This window comes from Haliotis rubra, unplaced genomic scaffold, assembly GCF_003918875.1.
Source record: "Haliotis rubra isolate DU_JTF1 unplaced genomic scaffold, ASM391887v1 Scf248, whole genome shotgun sequence".
Classification (NCBI taxonomy): Eukaryota; Metazoa; Mollusca; class Gastropoda; order Lepetellida; family Haliotidae; genus Haliotis; species Haliotis rubra.
In genome coordinates, this window is record NW_025766536.1 from 191,141 (window position 1) to 215,688 (window position 24,548).

A 24,548-nucleotide genomic window follows, 5' to 3' on the forward strand; every position below is an offset into this window, starting at 1 on the left:
AACATTCTGATGTTTTCAGCCTCCCCATTGATACCTCTGCGCTGAAGATGTGAAGAAAACATACCTAGACAATAGCTTTCATATTTTAAACCTTTATAGCAGCCTTGGCCTACCTCTCAACTTTTTGCTATTTAACTTGTTTAACGCTGGTAATCATCAGGCAGTAGAGACATGCAGTTTGGGTAATGTTTACGTCTCTTTTCTTGTTGCTCATGATGCTTGAACTGTCATGAATAAGATTGCGACAATATTCCCGTCTGGAATAAGAATGTTTACGTCGATTTTCTTGTTTTTCATGATGCTAAACTGTAGTGAATACGATCGCCGCTTAGAAATGCAGCCCTATCTACCCCTAATGTTCAGCAGTTAACAAAAGTGACAAAATCATTTCCACAATCGTAATGGATATCTGCCAGATTGTGTGCTTTCAACAACTCAGGAATTAATCACGAACAGTGATCACACGGATACCTGGGAAGGTCGAGGTGCCCCGCCCCACAATGCGTCACGACAACAAATCCAAGGTCAAATCCAAGACAATTGCCAATCTTGTAAACTCTCTCAGCGGCAGTAAAAGTGTCAGCCAATAATTACATTGACACCTACCACCCTCCAGAAATTCTTTGGAACTAGCCACAGAATGACTCTTCTCAAAATTGTTTGGGGCGGTGGGGTAGCCTAGTGGTTAAAGCGTTGGCTCGTCACGCCGAGGACCCGGGTTCGAATCCCCACATGGGTACAATGTGTGAAGCCCATTTCTGGTGTTCCCCGCCGTGATGTTGCTAGAATATTGCTAAAAGCGGCGTAAAACCAAACTGAGTCAGTCAGTCAGTCAACATTGTTTTACTATCAATTGCTATCGAATATAAAAACAGGCTTGTCAATGAGAGTTTGATTGTGTTTATTGATTGAAACATATATCATTAATTCAAGAAAAGGACTGGGCACAAGTTATCCAACTTGGAAAGGGCTCTCTCCCAATAATTACACAAGTACTCTTACAATAATATCAATGTATACAAGTGACAGACATAGGCAAGGATATGTACAACAGAAGTTAACAGAGAAAACGTTTTCTTTGAGAAACAGGTATGTACATATTTGAAAACATTCTGATTTTGAGTAATTGGGAGACCTGCATTGCAAGGTAAGGCAAGATTAATACCAATCAGTGTCCTATTTTTAATATTTTCTAAAGATTTTAACAGCTTATGTCTTTGAATAGCATACAATGATATTGTTTATTCACGACTGTTCATCTTACAAAGACTGATTAACACTCTCTCCATCACAGTATATGTAACATCATAACTCTCAATTTGCATGCATATATCTGTTTATGATTAGCTATAAAAGAAAGGCATGTGAACAATTGAGCTGAACTAGACAACCCAGTGATTGATACTGCGAGCAACGATTCATGTCATAGGGGAAAATGGACCTGCTATCACCCAAAATTTTCCATGGGATAATAAGGTATTAACTAATCTTATCTATATTAAGCATTATCAGTAAAGAACCACAGGGACGGTTTAAACATCACTTTCAACAATTTTTCAGTTATATCACAGCTTGAAATGTTTGCACATATTTCGTATTTTTACTCTTTAGTTTATACTGACTTAAAATATATTCTGTTTAGTGCATTTTAAACATTATACACTTCACTCTTCAGCTTCTCTTAGCCCCTCTCTCAGCTTACTGCATGAGTTTTCTGCCTCAGCCACAATGACCTAGATCACTGCCACACAATAACCCGACCAAGCGCAACAGCTCACAACATTTCTACTGTCAACTGGTCACAACAGGCGTTTGTGGATAGTGGATCTCGTACTAGCTGGATTATTTGGACATTATATTGGAGCTCTTGAGATCATTTCTGAAGGTTGGTCTCTTTCAATACTTTTGTAGAATGTACATATTCATTTGATGTGTACATGTATTGTGTTTATGCTTTGGCAATTATTATTATTTGATAATCATATTGTAAGTATTTAGAAGTTTATGTTAACTAGTTGTGTTGCAGAATGTAATGCATTATCAGTGTTAAACTTAATCTTTAAGTAATATACAGCTGATGTATGAATGTGTAATGTGTAAACGCATGAATGTATCTGTAAATGTACCCATGCATATTGTGTGAATGTAGGAATGAAGCCGGTTTTATCATTATGTATATTGTAAATGTTTCTCATTACTCAACAATAACTAACGTATTTGTTTGTATTGTTATTGCTGTCGTTTGATTAGTGTGCACAGTTTGCATAGATGTTTATTTATTTATGGAGACGTATCTGTATTGCTCGTGCAGCTGCCGGTGTGTACTGATTGTACCCAGGTCCACACACTTGGTAGGTTTATTATATGTTATGCATTGTGTAATGTCTAAATGATAAGAAATGCATCGTATTAATCTGTTTCCCTATATGATATGTATATGCATATCTATGTATGAATTAAAGTATATATGGAATATGTCATCAATGAAGTGTTGATGCAATATATATGAAATAGGTTAGCAATAATAATATTTTGTAAATGGTTATATTTAAAGATGATGTTAATGATTGACATTATCTATCAGTATATTTATGTTTTCTCTAAAGAATGTTTTAATTGTTTCTGGGGTTTTATATGAATTATCAGAAAATAAACGGCCATTACATTTTTCCCATTGTGAAACGCCATAAGAACCCTGTACGATCTGGGTCACGGCAGGAGTTTGCAGATCCCGTGACAGTTTTGGGTGTGTCAAATCCTGGGGTCCAGAACATCCGGTCTATAATTGTTTCACAATGACCGATTTTAATGTTGCAAAGTACGAATTCCTCCCAACCCACAACATAGAAATATCTCATAGTAAAGACAACACTGGTTATAGTGGGAGAGAGGACGAGGACAGAAGCCAGCTGGGCCAGTTTCGTACTTGTAAGCCTGTCAATCCTGGATCTCACACTCAGGGACATCACACCTTTCGAAGCGGGATGATGGATCCGTTGTGTAACACCATGCAAACCCTTCGTAATCTGGGTCACGGCAGTAGTTAGCGGATTCTGTGACACTTGGGGGAGGGTCAAATCCTGGGATGGAGAACTTAGCGTCTTGATAATTGTTGTGACCGTGTGGCTCCTGAGAATCCCATCGCTGACAGACCCTGCCAGTTGTGGTGTTTGATACAGTTCCGGTGTACAACGCTCTTCCAGTAGGTGCCAACCAACAGCTAGAGACTGTCAAGGCAAACATGAAATAGGTGATAAATAGAGTCATACCGATCATCACTGAGCAAGGCAAATCGATGCGTCTAGGGGAATGAATAGCTCATTCTTCTTATTGCATAATTAATTCAAGCAGTGATCACTTTGACATTGAAATAAGTTGCATCCTTACGGTTGAAACACTTCAAGTTGACCTTCGTCCAGTTCCTGTCTTTTTGACACCAGCCCGTTGGTTGTTGACCAAGATGGACGCTCACGAAACCCGTCTTGCATGTGTAGGTGGCAATGGATTGAAAACCCGATGAAATGTAGACGTCTGTGTTTTGTTGTTGAGGCGGAGGACCACAATCTGCACTCCGCTCCGACGTCAGGTTGGCTGTAAAGTTAATATACTTAGACACATTACAACCAGGATCTTTTCCGATAATCAAAATGATGAGTTCGTCATAACGGTAGTTTACTGTGTTTACCCGTGTGTGCACCCCCCTACTCAGTCATAGGCGCCTTTTAGACACCTAGACATTGTTGTTTTCTTCAGTAGAGTTTACTAATGTAGGTACGTTTAACAAACTACGAACAAATTAGTTTTTGCTACCTTGTGTGTCATAAGACAAAAATCAGGATTATTGGAACACAGGTAATATGTATTCCGGGTGTTCCCAAGCATTACTCCAGTCACGATGTATATTTATTCCAGTTCAGTTTACACGACCATGCTCCCCTGCATCTCCCGTGCCTCCATGCACCCGACCCCCGACCCTCATCCCTACCCCGCAGGAATTAAGTATTCCAGAGGCATAAAAAGTCTGTTTTACTTGATTTAAATAAGCATTACCTAGGGTTCTCTCCAGGTAACTGATACGAGCCACTTTGTTTTGTTGTCATTTAACAGCTTCTCTGTAACAAAAACGATCACTTTACACATGCGGAATCTTGATTTTGTTCAATATACTTTCACCTTTGGAAATATTTGCTAACAGTAGATACCATTTTTCGATTCTGACTATATTATTTGCATGTCATTGTGAGTCACTATCAAATATGAGAACACTATGATATCATGTATTCCCACAAGATTGTGTCCTGCCCTTCCGGCGGCATATACGGACTATCGATGTTGATAAATATACGAAAACATACATTATTTCATCTTTGGAAATATCTGCTTACTGGAAAAAAGTTTTCGATTCCAATTATATCATTTGCATGTACTTATGGGTTACTATCAAATATGATAGCACTATGATATCATGTATTAACACATAGGAAAAGGTGGCACCCGTTACAGACATATGCAACAGCAAGTCAATTGGTCACCTAAAACACTGTATCATATGGTGGAAATAACAATATGGTTTGTTGCTTAACGCCAAGAATTACTGGGTGACAGTGCAATGGTACGGGGTGGCATCACAACTGATTCGAGAACTAAAGATTGTTAATGTCAAACTGAGAGTCCAGAACTTCATTATTCGATGTTATGTTCTAACTTTGTGCAATTCCTGGAAGGTAACAGAAGACTAATGGCTCCGACTAATATTCCGTACGTAGTCAGTTTTGTTATAATGCCATTCCACCCACCTTAACATCCGTTCGGGTGAATGGCCAGGAGACGGAACCACTGATTTCCGTTCTATCCACTATACCATTCCCATGACCGTAGAACAGTATGAACGAATAACATGATTCTATGGGTGGCATCACAACTAATGCGAGTTCAAAACTCAACATTGTTAATGGCAGACCAGAACGACATCGTTCGAGATCATGTTCTAAACTTTTTGCATTTAAAGGAACGAAATATTAGAATTATGGATGATTGTAAAATTCAAGACCTAGTCATTATTTTTCAGTTCCGGTCTATACCAATACTCCACCGAGTTAACGTCCAGGCTAGATTTTCGAAGCTCTCTTAGCGCTAAAATTGTCGTAAGGTAATGTTAATGTATGGCACTTTCGACTATCTTAGCGCTGAACCTGCACCTAGGCCCTGAACAACAGTGCTTCCACTCTATCCACTACACCAATGTGACGACCTCACACCAGTAGGAATGAGCAACATAAAGCTATTTGAGAAAGGATTACACACCGACTTTGTTCTCCAGGTCAATAACACGTCTGTCCACAGCTGCCAGGCAGGCTGTTTTGTTTTCTGAAAATGTCATTTGCAATTACTTCCCCTGGAGATTCAGGATTAGAATTGATTCCAGTTAGACCCGAGCCCTTGTACATATCTATTATATATGTACTCAAGCTAAATGAGAAGAAAGTGTATTAAATATATAAGAGCTCATGACGGATAATGCCATTTAAATATGTGTAGGAGATCACAGGTAAATTGTATACAATATATGTATATATATATGTGTGTGTGTGTGTGTGTGTGTGTGTGTGTTAAGGCCAAATTGATTACGTATTTCATGAGCGCTTTATCTAAATTCCCACTCAGTTCATGGGAGGTAACTCTAATTCAGTTTTGCTTTGAATGTAGTGTCACATACGCACGCGGTTATCGTGCAGTGTGGAATGCAGGGTAGAATGTGGAAGGACACGTGTGGAGGAAGAGGTGATACAAAATGGTATGGAAACACTTTATTTTTCTCAACATTATACATGTATTTAATGTCTATTTGATAACCAACAGTTGTAAACAATATATTCTATTCTGTTGCAGTCACTCGTTCCTTTGCGTCTTGAAGGTAGTTGTTTGAACCAACGCGCAAGTTGTCAAGTCTGTGCCACATGTATTCAGAACAAGATGTAAACCGATTGAGAATGAATGCAGAAATAAAACAAAAAAGGTGGATTGACTTTATTTTCACACGTCGTCTATGAATGTAGTCTACAATATATATATATATATATATATATATACATATATATATACGCACAAAATGTCCCAAATAGCACAGGTGCTCAGTGATAAATATTACATAGATAAATAAAAACAGAATGCCTTTTTCTCCAACAATATTATATATTATATATATATATATATATATATATATATATATATATATATATATATATACTAGCCACATAAAGAAACTGTGCATTGTCAAAATATTATCCCAGTTGATAAGTATGATAACAATGTCAAAGGTACATATGAACTTTAATGGAGGGATCGTGAGACCATAACAAATCGGGAGAATTTCAATTGAAAAGTCAATCACAATGACGTCACGAGTCCACAAGCGGTCAAACGACCATGTCACAAGCTCAATAACGGTATGTTCACCATCGGCATTGAGAACAGCAGTGCATCGACGACGCATAGAGCCTATCAAACGTGCATTGAAGGCTTGTGGGATGTCTCGCCAGATTCTCTCAAGTTCTGTTGCAAGGTCAAGGACGTTATCTGGCGGATGAGGAAGACGGCGTAGACGTCGATCCATCTGGTCCCAAACATGCTCTATCGGGGAGAGATCTGGTGAATTTGCAGGCCAAGGCAGTAAGTCAACGTTGTGGTGTTGCAAGAAATCCATAGCAACCCTTGCCGTATGAGGGCGGGCATTGTCCTGTTGGAATGTTAACCCAGGGCCATGACGTTGCAGAAAAGGAATTGCCACAGGTCGAAGAAACTGATCCCTGTAGCCCGCACCAGTTAAGCTGCCCAGAACAGTCACCAAAGGAGTTCTTTGGCGTGCTGTTATTCCACCCCAAATCATCATGGAACCACCACCAAAGTGATTCCTCTCCAAGACACAGGCCTGTGCATAACGTTCTTCGACGCGTCTATAGGCACGTTGACGTCCATCACTATGGGAAATGTTAAACCTGGACTCATCTGTAAAAACAACATTTTTCCACCAAAACAAGGGTCTGCGGACATGATTTCGGCACTACATTCGGTGAGCTTGTCGATGACGTTGTGTCAGGATAGCCCGTATGGCAGGACGACGTGGTCTGATCCCGTGATGACGTAAACGTTGTCGAACTGTGTTGGGCTGGATACGGCGAAGTCATGGGATGGTTCGGGCAGTCATCACTGCAGTCTGAAACCTGTGGCAAAGATGGGTCACCCTTATCCATATGTCCTGTCTTGGCGTTGTTACACGTGGACGTCCAGAACCCTGCCTATCGATGACGTCATTTGTGTTCTGGTAGCGTCTCACCAGTGCAGAAATGGTGACCCGGTGGCAGTGGAAATGTGCAGCCACTTGTCGTTGAGACATTCCCCCCACGGACTATCCCAATGGCCTCATGACGTTGTGCAGACGTGAGCCTTGGCATGCTATGCGTTTCAATAACCGTTTAATTTTTTGAACGATCGCAAGGGCAGGGGTTAAGCTTTCCAAAGTGACAGTATTGTGTGGCATTCATTTTCTCTGTTTCTCTTTCCCGGAATGCACGTGCAACAACGTATTGCACGTCTCAAGGACGAACCCACTGACGTCACGGAACGTGGCACGTGCATGCATGTTGGATACATGTCACTAATCTCTGAGTTTAAATCCTTATGTGTCTAGATAGGTTTGATAAATTTAGATTTTAAATTTTTGTATGCACAGTTTCTTTATGTGCCGAGTATATATAGTAATTGAAAGTAAATTTTAAAAACCTGTCAACGAAGAACAGCAAAACAACTAGATTATCGCAGATATTAATTTAAAACTAGTAATTTGATCTGAAATATTTTAACAATACATCACGATACAATATTAAAACAGGCTGTAGATCACCAACAACTGAAGGTAGGACACCATACTAGGGACCATGGGGACTTACAATACCTTTGCTACCTGCATGGACTCTAGCTGGATTTACACCATCCCTTCAGCTGCTGGCGCAAATTAAACTGAATTTACTTCGAAAGGTTTGGGACTTACGTATCCTCTCAGGAGAACAATACATTTACGGTACTTCAACCTCCCTTTGGGGGCGGTCGGCTAGCCTGGTGGTTAAAGCGTCCGCTCGTCACGCCGAAGTCCCGGGTTCGAATCCCAACATGGGCACAATGTGTGAAGCCCATTTCTGGTGTCCCCCGCCGTGATATTGCTGGAATATTGCTGAAAGCGGCGTAAAACCATACTCACTCACTCAACCTCCCTTGAGGATAACAATCGCAGTTGCTAACTTAAAATACCACTTAGAAAATACCATTTATCTATTTACAAAACATATAGTCCAAACTTTATCTAGCAATTCTATAGCTGTAAAATATTTATTAATTGATCATTAACATTATAAAAAAGATTTTTGATTGTTTTGACATTGAAATATCTATCCCTTGTGATGACCGTAATTCTTTCATCACAAGGGACACAGAACGGAGGATCTTCACCTTTTAACAAATAATCATGAGTATATCTTGTATGGTCCAATGCGACATTGATATCATTGCATAATGACTTCTTCAAATCTGGACTGACAAGCCAAGTAGGTGTAACCAATGGTTGGTTTAATTTCTTTAGATTCTTGATACCTTCTTGGGTGACCCACTTCTGCTGCATCACATCACTGATGTCCGACCTAATTATAGCTTTGTGATCAGAGTATGGCAGGAGAAGTGGTTTCACAGATTTGTTGAGTGCTGCTTTAACAGCAAAATCGGCCATTGTGTTCCCAGAAATGCCAACGTGGCTGGGTAACCAACAGAGGACGATGTCGCATTGGCCGATAGCAAGATCATTATATAATTCAATAACATCCATTAAAAGTAGATGTTTACAAGATAGACCTTTAACAGCCTGGGGGCACGAGAGCGATTCTGAATGGATGATATATTGTTTATGTTTAGGGTGTTTTAAATGTGTTTAAGAGCCGTTAATATAGCGTTGGCTTCTGCTGTAAAGATAGAACTGTTGTCAGGTAAGCTAGAAGATATTGTTCTGGATCCAATGACAGTGGCACAGGAAACTGCGCCACCGTCCTTGGACCCATGTGTAGCTGAGGATTTGTCTGTATTATATTTACTTTTGAATTGGTTAAAATCTCGTCTATATTGTAATTCATTAGTTTCGGAATTTTTAAACTTGGTCAGTGTTAAGTCAACTTGTGGCCTCAATAATTGCCAAGGAGAAAAAAAGAAACGGGAAGGTGATATATTTTCCTGCTCAATGCCGGCAGCGGACATGAATGGTATAATTTTGAGCTCAAGAGGCGGAACAAGAGAAGTTTTCATGTTGTATAAATCATCATAGAAGGGAATGAAGACACAGATAAATGCTGGGTTAGAATCGTTGGAATATAGTTTTGTAATATATTTGAAAAACATAATTTTATACGGCGTTGTGTAAGAGATGGCTCATCTGCCTCGACGTAGAGACTGTCCACAGGACATGTTGTGAAAGACCTAAGACAAAGTCTTAGACCTTGGTGGTCGACAGAATCTAACAGTTTTAGGTTGCTTTTGCAGGTTCCACCATGTACGATGGAGCCATAATCAATGATCTATATAAGTGTACGAGGGGCGATCAAAAAGTATGTAGAGTCACCAAGAAAACGATACAAATGCAGCTATTTTTATGTTTTATTTTTCTACATATTATCTGTCAAGCTCAAGCAATTTGATTTTGCTATGTTCCAGTCTCACGATCCCAATTTTGTTTGACCTTTTATCTTAGTACCCTCAAAAAACGAAAAATCTACAAAAAATGCATCAAAAACTTCAGGAAACAAAATATGCAAGAAATATTTTGTGTGTTTGAGATTGACAGAAGTCCCCTAGAATCACACTTAGATATTAAAGTTCATAAAAAGGCAATTTGAAGTTACAATCGCTTGTTAAAGTGACTCCCCCCTTCATGTTGACTGAAAGAGCTTGTTTTGTAGACACTACCCATCTCCTCTCAGATGACGTAATCATAAGGATAGAACTTTTTCTAATGTTTTCACTTACTAGTATTCATACATGATTGCAAGGGTTCAAACTAAACACTGAATGGTCACACAAGTGTCAGCTCACAATATATTGTAAACAGTACAAGCTTGAATATCTGGACACAATGTTTTAGGAAGATTGAAATGGGGGTATCCTTAAAAAAACAGCCCTCGTCTAATATAAATTAAGCAATCCAAATCTTTGACTGTTGATTATGACGGGACGACATCCGATACTATACTGAACTTATTTTATATGATATACTCTTAGGGCATACCATTATCCAAGAGGTACCAAATGACAGATCGTTTTTCATTTTCTGCAGTTTTGTTAGAAATATTATACCCCAATGTGTTGTGATGACTAATATCTCGTTAACCACATTACCCGCATATGTGAACTTTTGGATATGGCTTGCTAAAGATTCCTTCAAAATAAAAGGGAAGCTTTTCAAACATTGGACATCGAGAATACAGTTAGTCTACATACTTTTTGATCGACCCACGTAGGAGGGTAGCTTGATTCCCTCCCCACTTACAGTTGGAAACGACTTTCAACGAGTCAGGTGCCTTCGGGCATATACTTTTTAGGTATTTAATGTGTGGTAAAAAAAGTCAAATCAGAGTCAAAAATAAGTCCCAAGAACTTGGCATCCTTGACAACTTTGATGGGTGCACCATTTTAAAATAATGCTGGGTCTTTATGTCTTATTTTATGGCAAAAAGTATACAATTTGTAAAACAGGTCTGGACAAAGCAATGGTTGACAAGCTGGAACGCAAACTAAGAAACAATACTAACAACGTATGAAGGTTGTGTGTTGGGTGACTAAGTAACGGCTGCTACATACTCACCACCGCCCATGTCCGTGACCCCACCAGTCTCATTCCATGAAGCCAGAAATTGGTCCAAGGATGTCGTAAATGTGTCTTTGTTGAGTAAAACCCGGCAGTAGTCACTGGACTTGTTGGCATATCCACAAACAAACAGCAAGGCTACACACAGACAAAGTCGGAACACCATGTTGTCGACAGAGCCTTTATCTGCACGGACTGTATGTCATCCAACGCAGTGTGTGCTTGGGCGTGAAGCCCCCTTGTATATTTATAACGTGACTGTCAATCAAAATACTCATGTAATAGTATTCTTGGAGTGAATCTCATCAGAGAGGATGTGTGTCTCTGTTTGGTGCACCTTATCTTTACAGGCAGATTTGACTGTCAAAAGCAAACGCCAATATATTGTGTGTTACGTCGGAATACTGTCGGAGATTATTTTTCACATTAGTCTGTTTTAAACCAAGACATTGTATTTGCACAAGAACTATACTATTCAAAAAAAACAAACCCATATCCCAGAAATCTGTTGCAAAAATGTTGTATTTTTAAACATGTATAACTCGTCCACAAATACACTTTAGTACATGAATCTTTACATCAGTTTAGAAGAAGAAAATGTCTATCCAACCAAGTGGATAATTTTAGTTAACGGAGACGTTGAGAGCGACGTCGGGTCTCCTGGCTCTAAGTCCAATCACTCTCAACCTGTTCCGTACCGTTTGACCAGACATCCTCCGAAGCCCAGGCACCCTGGCTGATGTGCTCTCACCAGTGGTAGTACGAGCACGCAAATGTAGTACTCGGGTGTACCGATCTTGGGCTACAGTGGTGACTCGAGGTCTGCCTGTACTGGGCCGGTCATTTGTTATACCTGTTTGGTTGTAACGAGCTGCAAGCCGAGCTATCGTACTCAGACTAACATTCAGACGCCTGGCAACAGAAGATTGGTAATCTCAAGCCATGCATTCTTTCAATGGCGATGTTCCGTGTCGCAGCGTCAAGACGTGGCGTAGTGATTTCAGCTTGAAACTCCTTCAAAACGAATGCCGATTTCCGAAAGTAATCTGGATTTTTATAGCCAGACAGTGCATGCTCTTTGCTGCACAATTTCAACTGGAAGGTGATTTCTGTTGCGTTGTGGCAATGCCTCTTTTAATCCTTGTAAGAAATCTCATCAAAATCAACATTTTCAGGTCAAGTCGATTTTTTACTAGTACAATTGTGTAAAATCATGATATCAACACTTGTGTTACATATTTTGACGATTCTTTGAACAAAACAGGTAATTAATAGATTTTTGTAAACACAAAATGCCTATGAGTTTCTTTTTTGGGATAGTATATAATGAACCATTACTCTGAAATTTCTGTCACAAGTATAACATCATACCTATGTGAACAATTAGTGAGATGTGAGGTGAGGTGAGGTGAAATTGGGTTTAACGTCTTGCTTGAGAATATTTCGTTCATATGACGACGTGCATGCGTGTGTAGGTGTATGTGCGGTTGCTTGTACTAGCCCAGACGTAAGCTAGTTTATAGTGCTGGCTCACTGTGATACCATGCCGCAGTGAAGCATGAATACCCCACTCAGACACATTATACTGACTACGAGCCGACATGTCCTTATTATACCCATTAATGCCGAGCGCCAGGCAAGGCAGGGACCAAGAAGTACCACATTTTCACGTCTTTTGGTATGACGCGGTCGGGGATCGAACCCGCGACCTTCCGATCTCCGGGCGGACGCTCTAACCACTACACCACGGAGGCAGTCTGGTGAGATGTTACCAAAATGTGATGTTTTCAAGACACAGTGATTTAAATTGAGTAGTGCTGTCAGATGCGTGAACCTACAATCAGGTCGACACTCACCACCTTTGGCTCAATTAATGGAACCGATACAAAAAACAACCAATTAAAAAGAACAAATAACTACAATTTGTTTCACACTGATCGATTTTAATGTTGCAAAATCACGAATTGCTCCCAACCCACAACACTGTACTAGTAATCCGCTCAAAACTGCGGGTTACACTTTGGACATCACACTCTTCTCAGCGTGAATTCCGGTCCGTTGTGTAACACCATAAAAACCCTGTACCATCTGGGTCACGGCAGTAGTTGGCAGATCCTGTTACAGTTTGGAGTGTGTTAAATCCGGGGATGGAGAACATCGCGTCTTCCCTATTGCCGTGACCGTGTGGCGTCTGAGCATCCAATCGCTGACAGACCCTGCCAGTGAGAGAGAGAGTGAGAGAGAGAGAGAGTTTTATTCAGTAAAGGGGCAACAGTTTTAGTAGTAGTAGTAGTAGTAGTACTAGTAGTGGTGGTAGAAGTAGTGGTGGGTGGTGGTAGTCGTAGTAGTAGTAGTAGTAGTTTAAGTAGTAGTAGTAGTAGTAGTAGAAGTAGCAGTAGTAGTACTAGTAGTGGTGGTAGTGGTAGTGGTGGGTGGTGGTAGTAGTAGTAGAAGTAGTAGTAGTAGTTATAGTAGTAGTAGTAGTAGAAGTAGAAGTAGTAGTACTAGTAGTGGTGGTAGTGGTAGTGGTGGGTGGTGGTAGTAGTAGTAGAAGTAGTAGTAGTAGTTATAGTAGTAGTAGTAGTAGAAGTAGCAGTAGTAGTACTAGTAGTGGTGGTAGTGGTAGTGGTGGGCGGTGGTAGTCGTAGTAGTAGTAGAAGTTGAGTTTAGTTTTACGCCGCACTCAGCAATATTCCAGCTATATGGTGGCGGTCTGTAAATAATCGAGTCTGGACCAGACAATCCAGTGATCAACAGCATGAGCATCGATCTGCGTAATTGGGAACCGATGACATGAGTCAACCAAGTCAGCGAGTCTGACCATCTGATCCCGTTAGTCCCCTCTTACGACAAGCATGGGTTACTGAAGGCCAATATTCTAACCCGGACCTTCACGGGTCAGTATTAGAAGTAGTAGTCATTATTATCACAAATGTTAATATTATATATATTATTAGTCGGACAAGGCTAAGCAGGTGAATTCGATACAGCACGCAGGTAGACCGTTCTTATATTTTCAACAGAAGTTTAAGAAGTTTTCATTTTGACATTAAACTAGGTTGCATCCTTACTGTTGACGCACTTCACGTTGACCATGGTCCAGTTCCCATCCTTCTGACACAAGCTCATCATCTGTTCACCAGCGTGTCTGTCAAGAAAACCCTTCTTGCATCTGTAGTTGGCACTGGCATGAAGACCTGTTGAGCTGTAGACAACATATGTGCCTTCTGCAGGAGTTGGAGAACCACAATCTACACTCGGCTCCGACGCTTTTTTGGCTGTAATGTAATTTTATATATAGACATTACGAAGGTACGGGTTTGCTTTTGACAACGAGGATCTGTTATGATTATCGATATGTGTACCATGTGTGAGATCAATTGCTGCAGATACGACCACTACTGATCCTACATAACATTAACCTCCTGGACAGAGCCTTCAATATCAGCATCACATCAACTTTAAAAATATTGTTGCTTCAAATGTAGGTTCAAACATATGTTAAAGACCAATTTTGTAAAGTATTCGGTCGTTCACACGAAAACATAGATCTTTCGCGTTTCACCAATAAATTGAAAACAAGCCATTCCGGATATAATGACTACTTCTTAATTATAAATATGTACAAAATTTGATAAGTTCACGTGTCAAGAAATGTTTCGTTCCTAAATATAAATATCACTAGCCAGAAGCCACGTAGTCACAAACAGCATAAGAATCGACTCAGGTGACTGCAGTCGGTTATATTTGCAGGTCGGCTGAAAAGTGTTTCACTTCATCTCATTCAAGTAATGTATGGTCGCAGTCCTGTCAAAACCTCGTATCTGACTTTTATAAAATTTTGAGATACTGGTAATCGAAAAAACTTTTTCATTTATATGTGTGCAAACTTAACACATTGAGTTTTCAACCATAACATTGCATCATTTTTTGCAATGAAATTTGCATCTGAATTCCAAACTGTTAGGCCTGGATAAAAAATACGAGGTTTTGCATCAAGTCTAGTATCAAATAGGGTATTTGCACAAGAACTATACTATTCAATTAAAGAAACGCATATCCCAGAAATCTGTTGCAAAAATGTTGTATTTTTAAACATGTATAACTCGTCCACAAATAGACTTTAGTACATGAATCTTTACATCAGTTTAGAAGAAGAAAATGTCTATCCAACCAAGTGGATAATTTTAGTTAACGGAGACGTTGAGAGCGACGTCGGGTCTCCTGGCTCTAAGTCCAATCACTCTCAACCTGTTCCGTACCGTTTGACCGGATATCCTCCGAAGCCCAGGCACCCTGGCTGATGTGCTCTCACCAGTGGTAGTACGAGCACGCAAATGTAGTACTCGGGTGTACCGATCTTGGGCTACAGTGGTGACTCGAGGTCTGCCTGTACTGGGCCGGTCATTTGTTATACCTGTTTGGTTGTAACGAGCTGCAAGCCGAGCTATCGTACTCAGACTAACATTCAGACGCCTGGCAACAGAAGATTGGTAATCTCAAGCCATGCATTCTTTCAATGGCGATGTTCCGTGTCGCAGCGTCAAGACGTGGCGTAGTGATTTCAGCTTGAAACTCCTTCAAAACGAATGCCGATTTCCGAAAGTAATCTGGATTTTTATAGCCAGACAGTGCATGCTCTTTGCTGCACAATTTCAACTGGAAGGTGATTTCTGTTGCGTTGTGGCAATGCCTCTTTTAATCCTTGTAAGAAATCTCATCAAAATCAACATTTTCAGGTCAAGTCGATTTTTTTACTAGTACAATTGTGTAAAATCATGATATCAACACTTGTGTTACATATTTTGACGATTCTTTGAACAAAACAGGTAATTAATAGATTTTTGTAAACACAAAATGCCTATGAGTTTCTTTTTTGGGATAGTATATAATGAACCATTACTCTGAAATTTCTGTCACAAGTATAACATCATACCTATGTGAACAATTAGTGAGATGTGAGGTGAGGTGAGGTGAAATTGGGTTTAACGTCTTGCTTGAGAATATTTCGTTCATATGACGACGTGCATGCGTGTGTAGGTGTATGTGCGGTTGCTTGTACTAGCCCAGACGTAAGCTAGTTTATAGTGCTGGCTCACTGTGATACCATGCCGCAGTGAAGCATGAATACCCCACTCAGACACATTATACTGACTACGAGCCGACATGTCCTTATTATACCCATTAATGCCGAGCGCCAGGCAAGGCAGGGACCAAGAAGTACCACATTTTCACGTCTTTTGGTATGACGCGGTCGGGGATCGAACCCGCGACCTTCCGATCTCCGGGCGGACGCTCTAACCACTACACCACGGAGGCAGTCTGGTGAGATGTTACCAAAATGTGATGTTTTTCAAGACACAGTGATTTAAATTGAGTAGTGCTGTCAGATGCGTGAACCTACAATCAGGTCGACACTCACCACCTTTGGCTCAATTAATGGAACCGATACAAAAAACAACCAATTAAAAAGAACAAATAACTACAATTTGTTTCACACTGACCGATTTTAATGTTGCAAAATCACGAATTGCTCCCAACCCACAACACTGTACTAGTAATCCGCTCAAAACTGCGGGTTACACTTTGGACATCACACTCTTCTCAGCGTGAATTCCGGTCCGTTGTGTAACACCATAAAAACCCTGTACCATCTGGGTCACGGCAGTAGTTGGCAGATCCTGTTACAGTTTGGAGTGTGTTAAATCCGGGGATGGAGAACATCGCGTCTTCCCTATTGCCGTGACCGTGTGGCGTCTGAGCATCCAATCGCTGACAGACCCTGCCAGTGAGAGAGAGTGAGAGAGAGAGAGTTTTATTCAGTAAAGAGGCAACAGTTTTAGTAGTAGTAGTAGTAGTAGTATTACTAGTAAAGGTGGTAGAAGTAGTGGTGGTAGTAGTACTAGTCGTAGTAGTAGTAGTAGTAGTTTAGAAGTAGTAGTAGTAGTAGTAGTAGTAGTAGTAGTAGTAGTAGTAGTAGTAGTAGTGGTAGTGGTAGTGGTGGGTGGTAGTAGTAGTAGTAGTAGTAGTAGTAGTTATAGTAGTAGTAGTGGTAGTAGAAGTAGTAGTACTAGTAGTGGTGGTAGTGGTAGTGGTGGGTGGTGGTAGTAGTAGTAGAAGTAGTAGTAGTAGTTATAGTAGTAGTAGTAGTAGAAGTAGCAGTAGTAGTACTAGTAGTGGTGGTAGTGGTAGTGGTGGGCGGTGGTAGTCGTAGTAGTAGTAGAAGTTGAGTTTAGTTTTACGCCGCACTCAGCAATATTCCAGCTATATGGTGGCGGTCTGTAAATAATCGAGTCTGGACCAGACAATCCAGTGATCAACAGCATGAGCATCGATCTGCGTAATTGGGAACCGATGACATGAGTCAACCAAGTCAGCGAGTCTGACCATCTGATCCCGTTAGTCCCCTCTTACGACAAGCATGGGTTACTGAAGGCCAATATTCTAACCCGGACCTTCACGGGTCAGTATTAGAAGTAGTAGTCATTATTATCACAAATGTTAATATTATATATATTATTAGTCGGACAAGGCTAAGCAGGTGAATTCGATACAGCACGCAGGTAGACCGTTCTTATATTTTCAACAGAAGTTTAAGAAGTTTTCATTTTGACATTAAACTAGGTTGCATCCTTACTGTTGACGCACTTCACGTTGACCATGGTCCAGTTCCCATCCTTCTGACACAAGCTCATCATCTGTTCACCAGCGTGTCTGTCAAGAAAACCCTTCTTGCATCTGTAGTTGGCACTGGCATGAAGACCTGTTGAGCTGTAGACAACATATGTGCCTTCTGCAGGAGTTGGAGAACCACAATCTACACTCGGCTCCGACGCTTTTTTGGCTGTAATGTAATTTTATATATAGACATTACGAAGGTACGGGTTTGCTTTTGACAACGAGGATCTGTTATGATTATCGATATGTGTACCATGTGTGAGATCAATTGCTGCAGATACGACCACTACTGATCCTACATAACATTAACCTCCTGGACAGAGCCTTCAATATCAGCATCACATCAACTTTAAAAATATTGTTGCTTCAAATGTAGGTTCAAACATATGTTAAAGACCAATTTTGTAAAGTATTCGGTCGTTCACACGAAAACATAGATCTTTCGCGTTTCACCAATAAATTGAAAACAAGCCATTACGGATATAATGACTACTTCTTAATTATAAATATGTACAAAATTTGATAAGTTCACGTGTCAAGAAATGTTTCGTTCCTAAATATAAATATCACTAGCCAGAAGCCACGTAGTCACAAACAGCATAAGAATCGACTCAGGTGACTGCAGTCGGTTATATTTGAAGGTCGGCTGAAAAGTGTTTCACTTCATCTCATTCAAATAATGTATGGTCGCAGTCCTGTCAAAACCTCGTATCTGACTTTTATAAAATTTTGAGATACTGGTAATCGAACAAACTTTTTCATTTATATGTGTGCAAACTTAACACATTGAGTTTTCAACCATAACTTTGCATCATTATTTGCAATGAAATTTGCATCTGAATTCCAAACTGTTAGGCCTGGATAAAAAATACGAGGTTTTGCATCAAGTCTAGTATCAAATAGAGATTATTTAAAAGATCATTTTATCGCCTAAGGTCCATTTGCATGACATGTTTTGTCAGAGTAAGAAAATACTAAATGAACCACTTATTCATGACAGCTGTACCGTGATTAATGTAGTGGGCCCTATCCATTAAAAATATCCATCTCATTTACAGTATCGTCTCTTAAGACGTCTCACAACGGGGCCCTGCACACCTGGAGAAACTTCTCTTTTGATGTAGTCTGTAATGCAGGAGGAAATGACAGGAACAATTAGCTCCCCATGACCTTAATGCCAGACGTATTACATGACGTCATGTGAAGCAACATCAAAGATGTTAAAGGTGTGACAGGCCAACTTGTGTTATGCTACAATGCACTGCCATTCAGTGATGGAGCAATCAGCACAGCTGGTAGATCCACAGTGAGAACTTCACCTTTGATTGCTTTCTGATTGTCATCTGCATGTACCAGTCGACTCATGGCTGTGGTTTCATGTTCTACTCATGACTAACAGCTCAGTCACTGGCCGATATTGGGTTCCAGAAACAGCTTATTTACCGGAATTTCTACAATAATGGGACGACAGTTTTGGTATTAGATGCAACACAAGTACCAAGGATCAAATGTTATACCCTAAAGCTGCTAAAGACGGAAACATACACTGTCAGTTATCCAGATTCTTTAGTTATGTGTCAAAACTTGTTGTTTATGGTTATTTCCACAGCATTTAATGAATTTCATAACATAGGTGGTATTTCGAGCACAATACCACTGTAGTAATGTGAATAAGCATCGAAACACATCCTCACAAAACGATAGCGCTGGAAACTTACGAGGTTTTGCATGTCACTTTTGGGGACCAATAAGGTAGGTGCTTTTGAAAATGGTTGTATCTTGGAATTCTGTTGGAGGATTGTTATGAGAATTTGACAGAAAATGCATTGATACTAAATTAATGTAGTTTTCTTCAAAAGTCAATTTTGGCAAAATGCCGACATACCAGTGTTTGACAGGACTGCGACGGTATGTACCTTTAACAAGCTGAGATGATGGACAAGCAGAATGAAGTCAAATACTTTGTACACATGTAAGATGTATTTTAGGCATTCCCAAGAATTACTCACACATTTTACTATGGAAAATATGGGGTGTTGGGATATTTTTCCATGTGTAAATTATAATTTGGTTTAGAAAATACGACTGTGCTCCTTGTTTTTCCCTTGCCAGCATCTATCCAACTCCACAGGCCCAAGGGCCAATTTTCCCACAACCATACAGGCTCGAACACATGTCCAACCCAAAGTATTAAGGGGTAGTAACTAAATGTGTAGGTAAGACTGCAAACCATAGTTTAACGATGCATTACCTTGAGCTGCCTCTACATCCCTGAGACGAATATCTCTGTTTTGTTGTCATTTAACAGTTTCTCTGCAAAAAACGATTTATGGACTTTCTGTTTCATATAAACAAAACATTCTTCAATCTTTGGAAACATCTTCTAAAGGTGGATACTAGTTCTTCTATTCCGATCGGCTGAAAAGTGTTTCACTTCATCTCATTCAAATAATGTATGGTCGCAGTCCTGTCAAAACCTCGTATCTGACTTTTATAAAATTTTGAGATACTGGTAATCGAACAAACTTTTTCATTTATATGTGTGCAAACTTAACACATTGAGTTTTCAACCATAACTTTGCATCATTATTTGCAATGAAATTTGCATCTGAATTCCAAACTGTTAGGCCTGGATAAAAAATACGAGGTTTTGCATCAAGTCTAGTATCAAATAGGGTATTTTGAAAAACAGAAAATTTCTCTTAAATGTATTCAAATAACAATTAAACAGGAAGAAGAGACAGTCTGGTGCCTGTTCAACGAGCCAGAACCATTATTGCATTCTCAAATACAACATTTAAACAAGAAAAAGATCATTTTATCGCCTAAGGTCCATTTGCATGACATGTTTTGTCAGAGTAAGAAAATACTAAATGAACCACTTATTCATGACAGCTGTACCGTGATTAATGTAGTGGGCCCTATCCATTAAAAATATCCATCTCATTTACAGTATCGTCTCTTAAGACGTCTCACAACGGGGCCCTGCACACCTGGAGAAACTTCTCTTTTGATGTAGTCTGTAATGCAGGAGGAAATGACAGGAACAATTAGCTCCCCATGACCTTAATGCCAGACGTATTACATGACGTCATGTGAAGCAACATCAAAGATGTTAAAGGTGTGACAGGCCAACTTGGTGTTATGCTACAATGCACTGCCATTCAGTGATGGAGCAATCAGCACAGCTGGTAGATCCACAGTGAGAACTTCACCTTTGATTGCTTTCTGATTGTCATCTGCATGTACCAGTCGACTCATGGCTGTGGTTTCATGTTCTACTCATGACTAACAGCTCAGTCACTGGCCGATATTGGGTTCCAGAAACAGCTTATTTACCGGAATTTCTACAATAATGGGACGACAGTTTTGGTATTAGATGCAACACAAGTACCAAGGATCAAATGTTATACCCTAAAGCTGCTAAAGACGGGGGGGAAACATACACTGTCAGTTATCCAGATTCTTTAGTTATGTGTCAAAACTTGTTGTTTTATGGTTATTTCACAGCATTTAATGAATTTCATAACATAGGTGGTATTTCGAGCACAATACCACTGTAGTAATGTGAATAAGCATCGAAACACATCCTCACAAAACGATAGCGCTGAAACTTACGAGGTTTTGCATGTCACTTTTGGGGACCAATAAGGTAGGTGCTTTTGAAAAATGGTTGTATCTTGGAATTCTGTTGGAGGATTGTTATGAGAATTTGACAGAAAATGCATTGATACTAAATTAATGTAGTTTTCTTCAAAAGTCAATTTTGGCAAAATGCCGACATACCAGTGTTTGACAGGACTGCGACGGTATGTACCTTTAACAAGCTGAGATGATGGACAAGCAGAATGAAGTCAAATACTTTGTACACATGTAAGATGTATTTTAGGCATTCCCAAGAATTACTCACACATTTTACTATGGAAAATATGGGGTGTTGGGATATTTTTCCATGTGTAAATTATAATTTGGTTTAGAAAATACGACTGTGCTCCTTGTTTTTCCCTTGCCAGCATCTATCCAACTCCACAGGCCCAAGGGCCAATTTTCCCACAACCATACAGGCTCGAACACATGTCCAACCCAAAGTATTAAGGGGTAGTAACTAAATGTGTAGGTAAGACTGCAAACCATAGTTTAACGATGCATTACCTTGAGCTGCCTCTACATCCCTGAGACGAATATCTCTGTTTTTGTTGTCATTTAACAGTTTCTCTGCAAAAAAACGATTTATGGACTTTCTGTTTTCATATAAACAAAACATTCTTCAATCTTTGGAAACATCTTCTAAAGGTGGATACTAGTTCTTCTATTCCGACTATATAATTTGCAGGTCCTTATGAATCATTATCTAATGTGATAACATTATGATATCATGTGTTAACACAAAGGAGACGGTACCCTGCTCAACTGGTGGCAGCCGTCACAAACACATGCAACGGCAAGTCAATTATTCAGCTGATAACACCTTACCGTATGGTGTAAATGATAATATGGTTTGCTGTATACTTTAGCTATATGGCGGAATAGATATGGAGTGAGCGAGTGAGTGTGCAGTTTTACAGGCTATCATCACAACTGATGTGGGATCAAAACTGAACAACGTTAACTGCAAACTGAAAGACCTAAGCTACCAGAACGTCATTGTTCGAGGCCATGTTCTACGACCGTAGAGTAGTATGAACGAATAAGACAATTGTATTGAAGAAAACGTTACAAGTAATTTAGTGACTTTAATCTCGAGGTCATTAACACGCTTGCCTTTGCTTTCTGAAAATAGAATTTGCAATGCAGTAAAGCAAGAAGAATCATATTGATTACTTTCCCGCTAGATTGTGGGGCATGGTGGGCGCCAGGCTAGTGAACCAGCAAGCTTGAGGGGTCGGGATCGAGCCCACTAGCAATCCTGTAAAAACCTTGGTGTAAAAAAAAGTGTAAAAAACCTTGGAGTCAACTTTGTGTGCAGTCTCTTCCAGTGTTGTCACAACCCCTAGTGTACAGTACACAACCCTGTGCACTTAAAAGAACCAGATGGTGGCCATATGAATACGTGCAAACGCCGAGTTGCGGGTATAACAACGTACAGTAAACTTGGACAAAATACTGTGACTATATGTCCCAGTCAACTCAGCTGTGAATGGCTACATCGTTGAGATGGGATAGCCGCAGAACTTTAAAAAGTATTTATGCAAATGTTAAAGCCTGCGTTCGAACAAACAACAATGTTCTTACAGTCGTTTAGGCAGGCAAGGTTGTGTCCTAAGCCCTTTCCTATTTTCGTTTTTCATCAACGATCTAGTGTCTGAGATTAACCGTCCATGCTCCACTGGTGTCCAATTATATCCAGATATTATTGAAATATGCCTTTTGATGTTTGCCGATGATGTGGTGTTTTTCTCAGAGTCAGTAAGTGGTGTACAGAGGCAAATTAATGCTTTAGAAACCTACTGTAATAAATGGTCCTTAAATGTTTAAATGTTTAAATGCTTTTGCCCATTTCATAGCGAATGATCAATTATCATACAATGTGTTGAATATGATTTGGAAGGAAGGTATAATGATATGGCAAGAGGACTTAAAGAACTCGCAGATTATGAGGTCTTCCTCAGCAGTTTTAATATATTTAAGTTTATTAATACTTGACTGGATTTCCTCCCGGCTAATGGGTGCACTGAACATATCGTTAGTTATGTGCCTGGCTGTCATGTATAAATATGCTGTCACCATCTTCTACGGAGTCACTGGGATTCACACTGGAGTCCCAATCAAAGAGATTCATAAAGTTGTCGTTACATTAATTTTCTGTAATGTTATTTTCATTTTTTTGTGAACATGAGATGTACTTTAGCTTTCGCCAAAATAATTGCGGATTAGTAATTGAGTCCGAGAGCTCACTCATATTTCTGTTTTCAAACTTACGTTTCGCATCTCTCCACGTAGTTTTGTGGATATATCTTGACGAAATATATAAATCTCGAGTTGGCGTGTCCTTATGCTTTCTAAATCTATTAAGGTAATGACATCACTGATGTTTAAGTGCTTGACATGTATTGTTAAACCAATCTGGGTTTCGTTTGGACGATGTAATGGTCCGTTTCATGCACTCCGCTGACTTGACTATTACATCACTAAACATTTGTATACCAAGCTCACAATCAGAACACATTACTTCTGTTGCATTCTCCAACTCGCTTGACAAGTTCAAAAGATTTTAAACAAATTCGCCTTCCTTTTCGTGTTTCCAGATGTACTTAACAATAGGTGTATTTATAGACATTTCATTTGTAGCTAGCTGTTTGACACGTATCGACAATAGAGCAAACGATATCGGAAGATGATGTGATTCACAACGGGAGATAACATCTGTGTTCAGGTTATAGGTTAATTTTGTTTGTATGTAAATTGGTATGAATGTACAGAGTGTTTGCATTTAGGTAGCAAGAGTGATTGTATAAGTATTAAGTGCAACAGATATGTGTACTAAGTTGTATGCAAAGTGTGTAAGTGTTTGAGCATTTAGTATTAAATTGTGAATGTGTGAGTTAATGTATGTATAAAAATGTGCATGTATGAGTTTAAAAGTAGGAAAGAGAATTTTTGGTTATGACAATGTGAAAATATCAGAGAGAGAGAGAGAGGGAAGAGAGGAGGGAGGGAGGGAGGGAGAGAGAGAGAGAGAGAGAGAGAGAGAGATATTGAGTGAGAGGGAGAGAGAGTGAGTTAAGATATAAAGTCACATCGGCAATATTTCAGCCATATCGTGAGAGAGAGAGAGAGAGAGAGAGAGAGAGAGAGAGAGAGAGAGAGAGAGGAGAGAGGGAGAGAGAGGAAATTTCTTGAGGTTTAGGATAGGAATTGGTTCCTGATAATGCAATACACACAGGCAACTAAGCCTGTACTCAAGCTCTCTGTGCTAATGTACTAAATATACTAGTGCTCAAAAGACACTATACACAGCAAATATAACACAAAA

At 39.7% G+C, this 24,548-nt stretch overlaps 2 protein-coding genes and 2 long non-coding RNA genes across 7 annotated transcripts in view; 1 reads left to right on the plus strand and 3 right to left on the minus strand.

The window, feature by feature from the left end:
- The window catches only part of LOC124279186, a 129,844-nt gene that overhangs the window by 47,263 nt on the left and 58,033 nt on the right, over positions 1-24,548 (minus strand). The window lies entirely within an intron of this gene.
- LOC124279189 (plasminogen-like) lies at positions 885-11,129 on the minus strand. The gene is made up of 4 exons (XM_046714993.1): positions 10,895-11,129; positions 5,305-5,367; positions 3,388-3,591; positions 885-3,227 (listed from the first exon to the last, which is right to left on the minus strand). Exons 1-4 carry the CDS (start codon positions 11,061-11,063, stop codon positions 2,938-2,940), a joined length of 726 nt encoding a protein of 241 aa, XP_046570949.1. The 5' UTR covers positions 11,064-11,129; the 3' UTR covers positions 885-2,937.
- LOC124279196 lies at positions 5,376-6,101 on the plus strand. Its single transcript, XR_006899317.1, has 2 exons — positions 5,376-5,794; positions 5,890-6,101. It is a non-coding gene; the product is annotated as an uncharacterized LOC124279196 (long non-coding RNA).
- On the minus strand, positions 16,386-22,560 carry LOC124279193. Of its 2 annotated transcripts, XR_006899313.1 has the most exons (4): positions 22,519-22,560; positions 21,728-21,790; positions 17,535-17,741; positions 16,386-16,679 (listed from the first exon to the last, which is right to left on the minus strand). It is a non-coding gene; the product is annotated as an uncharacterized LOC124279193 (long non-coding RNA). The 2 variants fall into 2 exon arrangements; XR_006899314.1 differs by lacking the exons at positions 21,728-21,790; positions 22,519-22,560 and adding an exon at positions 19,827-19,898.

Excerpts from the sequence above, each read along its gene's own strand:
- LOC124279189 (XM_046714993.1), bottom strand. The coding sequence starts at position 11,063 with ATGGTGTTCCGACTTTGTCTGTGTGTAGCCTTGCTGTTTGTTTGTGGA. Across the intron at positions 5,368-10,894 it reads GGTCACGGACATGGGCGGTG|AAAACAAAACAGCCTGCCTG; the intron begins GTGAGTATGTAG and ends TGACATTTTCAG. Across the intron at positions 3,592-5,304 it reads TGACCTGGAGAACAAAGTCG|CCAACCTGACGTCGGAGCGG; the intron begins GTGTGTAATCCT and ends TTAACTTTACAG.